The sequence below is a fragment of the Nicotiana tabacum genome, chromosome 7, assembly GCF_000715075.1.
Source record: "Nicotiana tabacum cultivar K326 chromosome 7, ASM71507v2, whole genome shotgun sequence".
Taxonomy (NCBI): domain Eukaryota; kingdom Viridiplantae; phylum Streptophyta; class Magnoliopsida; order Solanales; family Solanaceae; genus Nicotiana; species Nicotiana tabacum.
In genome coordinates, this window is record NC_134086.1 from 176,709,595 (window position 1) to 176,712,528 (window position 2,934).

At 35.2% G+C, this 2,934-nt stretch overlaps 1 protein-coding gene across 1 annotated transcript; it reads left to right on the forward strand.

The window, feature by feature from the left end:
- Positions 1-552: 552 nt before the first annotated feature.
- On the forward strand, positions 553-1,863 carry LOC107771713 (uncharacterized). Its single transcript, XM_016591157.1, has 2 exons — positions 553-880; positions 1,088-1,863. The coding sequence occupies exons 1-2, from the start codon at positions 553-555 to the stop codon at positions 1,861-1,863; spliced, it is 1,104 nt and encodes a 367-aa protein (XP_016446643.1).
- Positions 1,864-2,934: the final 1,071 nt, after the last annotated feature.

Sequence of the window (2,934 nt, forward strand, 5' to 3'; positions counted from 1 at the left end):
AATTCTACGAAAAATCCTATAAAATTGGAAAAATTATTTTCTTATATTTTATGGGGGTAATTCTTATAGGGAAAAAATCACGTGCTCACAGATACAATGCATACTTCTTCAGAAATTATGTTCAATAGTGAAATCAGAAGTTGTAGAAGCTATAAAAGATTTCTTCAAAACTGAAAAATTGTATAAGGCAGTAAACTATATAGCCATTACTTGGATCCTAAAGACTAACAATCCAAACTCAGTGAAAGAGTATAGACCCATTGCATGTTATATTGTCCTATACAAAATGATTGCTAAAATATTAGCCTCTAGATTGCAAGGTGTGGTTCTAGACATCATTTGTGAGGCCCAGGCAGGGTTTTTCCCAGGTAGGAAAATAGTTGATAATATCATTCTTATTCATGAGCTTGTTAAATCCTATACGAGGAAGAATATATCATCAAGATGCATGATAAAAATTGACTTGCAAAAAGCATATGATTATGTAGAATGGCCATTTATGAAGAAGTTGCTTGCAGAGCTTAGATTCCCAGAACAATTTATTACTTGGTAATGGAGTGTGTCCAAAGAGTAAACTACACTGTGATGATCAATGGTGAGCCAAGTGAACCTTTCAATTCAACAAAAAGTCTTCGACAAGGAGACCCAATGTCTCCTTTTTTGTTTGCAATTACTATAGAGTATCTAAACAGAAAGCTCAATGAGTTGAAAGAAGATAGATCCTTTCAATTTCATCCAAAGTGTGCAAAACTAGGAATTACACACCTCATTTTTGCGGATGATCTGCTTCTCTTTGCCAAAGGGAACTTAACATCTATTATTGCTCTACACAAGTGTTTCAGCCAGTTTTCTGAAGCTTCAGGATTGCAGGCTAATCTTGGTAAGAGTTGTGTGTATTTTGGTGGAGTTAAGAAAGAGATTCAAGACAACATATTGAGTCACTTAGGTTTTGTGCATGGAACCTTATCTCTCAAATACCTGGGGGTGCCTTTATCAACAAAGAAGCTCACACTACTACAATAGCAACCACTAGAAAAGATCACAGCTAGAATAATTTCTTGGACTGCCAAAAAGTTATCCTATGCAGGCAGAATTCAGCTGGTCAAATATGTGCTCTTTGGAATTCAGGCCTACTGGGCTCAATTATTTCTAATACTTGCAAAGGTCCTGAAAACTATAGATGTTTATTGTAGAAGCTATGTATGGTCAGGAAGTAACACAATAACTAGGAAAGCTTTAGTGGCATGGGATAGAGTATGCACTCCTAAGTCAGTAGGAGGGCTAAATCTTATCAACATAAAACTGTGGAACCAAGCTGCTCAAATCAAGACATGCTGGGATATAGCTCACAAACAGGATAAAATGTGGATTCGATGGATTCATGCTTACTATGTCAAAGGCAACCTTTTGAAGGAAATGACAATACCTTCACAAGCAAGCTGGATCACTAGGAAAATACTCGAAGCCAAGGAGCACTTGGACTTGATACCTCATGTCACAACTACTCGGAGCATGATCAACTCAATCTATAAACAGCCCCTCCCTACAATGATGGCAGAGCCTTGGAAGTATCTTATGTTTAAAAATGATGCCAGACCTAAAGTAATTTTTACAATATGGCTACAACTACAAGGGAGACTAGCTACAACAAATCAACTAGTGAATTGGGGATTAGCAGTGGATCCTACATGCACATTATGCCAGAATAAACTGGAAACAAGAAATCGTCTTTTTGCTGAGTGTGAATTCACTAAAGCTATGTGGAGAAAAATGCAGCAATGGCTACAAATAAAAGGGATACCAGTGCAGACTTGGGACCAGCACACAGAGTGGGCTATTTATAAAGCCAAAGGGAAATCGTAGCAAGCTTAAATTTTCAGAATAGTGTATGCTGGGTGTATCTATGCTATATAGATGGAAAGAAACCAAAGAATTTTTGAAAAGAAGTACCGGAGCTGAGAAACAATTGTGCAAAAAGTAACTTATATTTGTCATGTAAGAGCAACACCAATAGCTAAGGTTTTGCTACAGAGTTTTTTTTTTAGAATCCAGTTATGTACTGGCGTGTATAGATCAGAGAGTTACTACTGATAGGTAGACTTTAGATATCTAATTGTATTTTGTTTAGCTATGATTTTGTACAATTTCAAAGGTGATTAATACAAAAATTTAGTTACCAAAAAAAAAAAAAATGTACAAATAATGTTGTAGTACTGATTGTGAATAGCGAAAGGTCTGGATAAAAAAAGTCGAACATTCAATTCATGTGGTTATTAAGATTCAGTAAGTGAATAATTTTGTTTTATCCATGGAGTTAGTATTTAATACTAGAAGTTTAATATGTAATACAGTAAAGAATGTCTAGTGAAAGGCGAGGACTCCTAGCGTCACTTTCAAGACTTATAGCCCGTTTGACCAAGCTTCAAAAATCAGCTTATTTTGAGAAGTACTTTTTTTCAAAAGTGTTTTTCTCAAAAGTACTTTTGGTGAGAAGCAGTTTGTGTTTGGCTAATTAGTTGGAAAAACACTTCTGAGCAGCAATTAGTATTTGGCCAAACTTTAAAAAACTGTTTCTAAGTGTATTTTTCTCAAAAGTGTTTCTCAAAAAAGTGTTTTTGGAGAGAAGCTATTTTTTTCTACTTCTCCAAAACTGCTTCTGCTTCTCCTCAAAAATACTTTTTTCCTTCCAAAAGCTTAGCCAAACACCTCAATTTTGGCTATTAGAATGCACTTAAATTTTGTAATTACAAATGCTAATGCTTCATTACATAAATTTCTATTCTATTATATAGAAAAGCCATGAAGGTCGACCGAGGGCAAAATTGTCATTTAGCTCAATCCTAAAAGTTGTTGTTTGCATCTGCTCACGCACTCTCGCAGTGGCTCTCCAGTTCTTTTTTTCGTTCTTTCTTTTTCCTTTCTATCTGTAATTTA

Coding starts and splice junctions, on each gene's coding strand:
- LOC107771713 (XM_016591157.1), top strand. CDS start 553: ATGGAGTGTGTCCAAAGAGTAAACTACACTGTGATGATCAATGGTGAG. Junction 881..1,087: donor AGGATTGCAGGCTAATCTTG/GTAAGAGTTGTG, acceptor TATCCTATGCAG/GCAGAATTCAGCTGGTCAAA.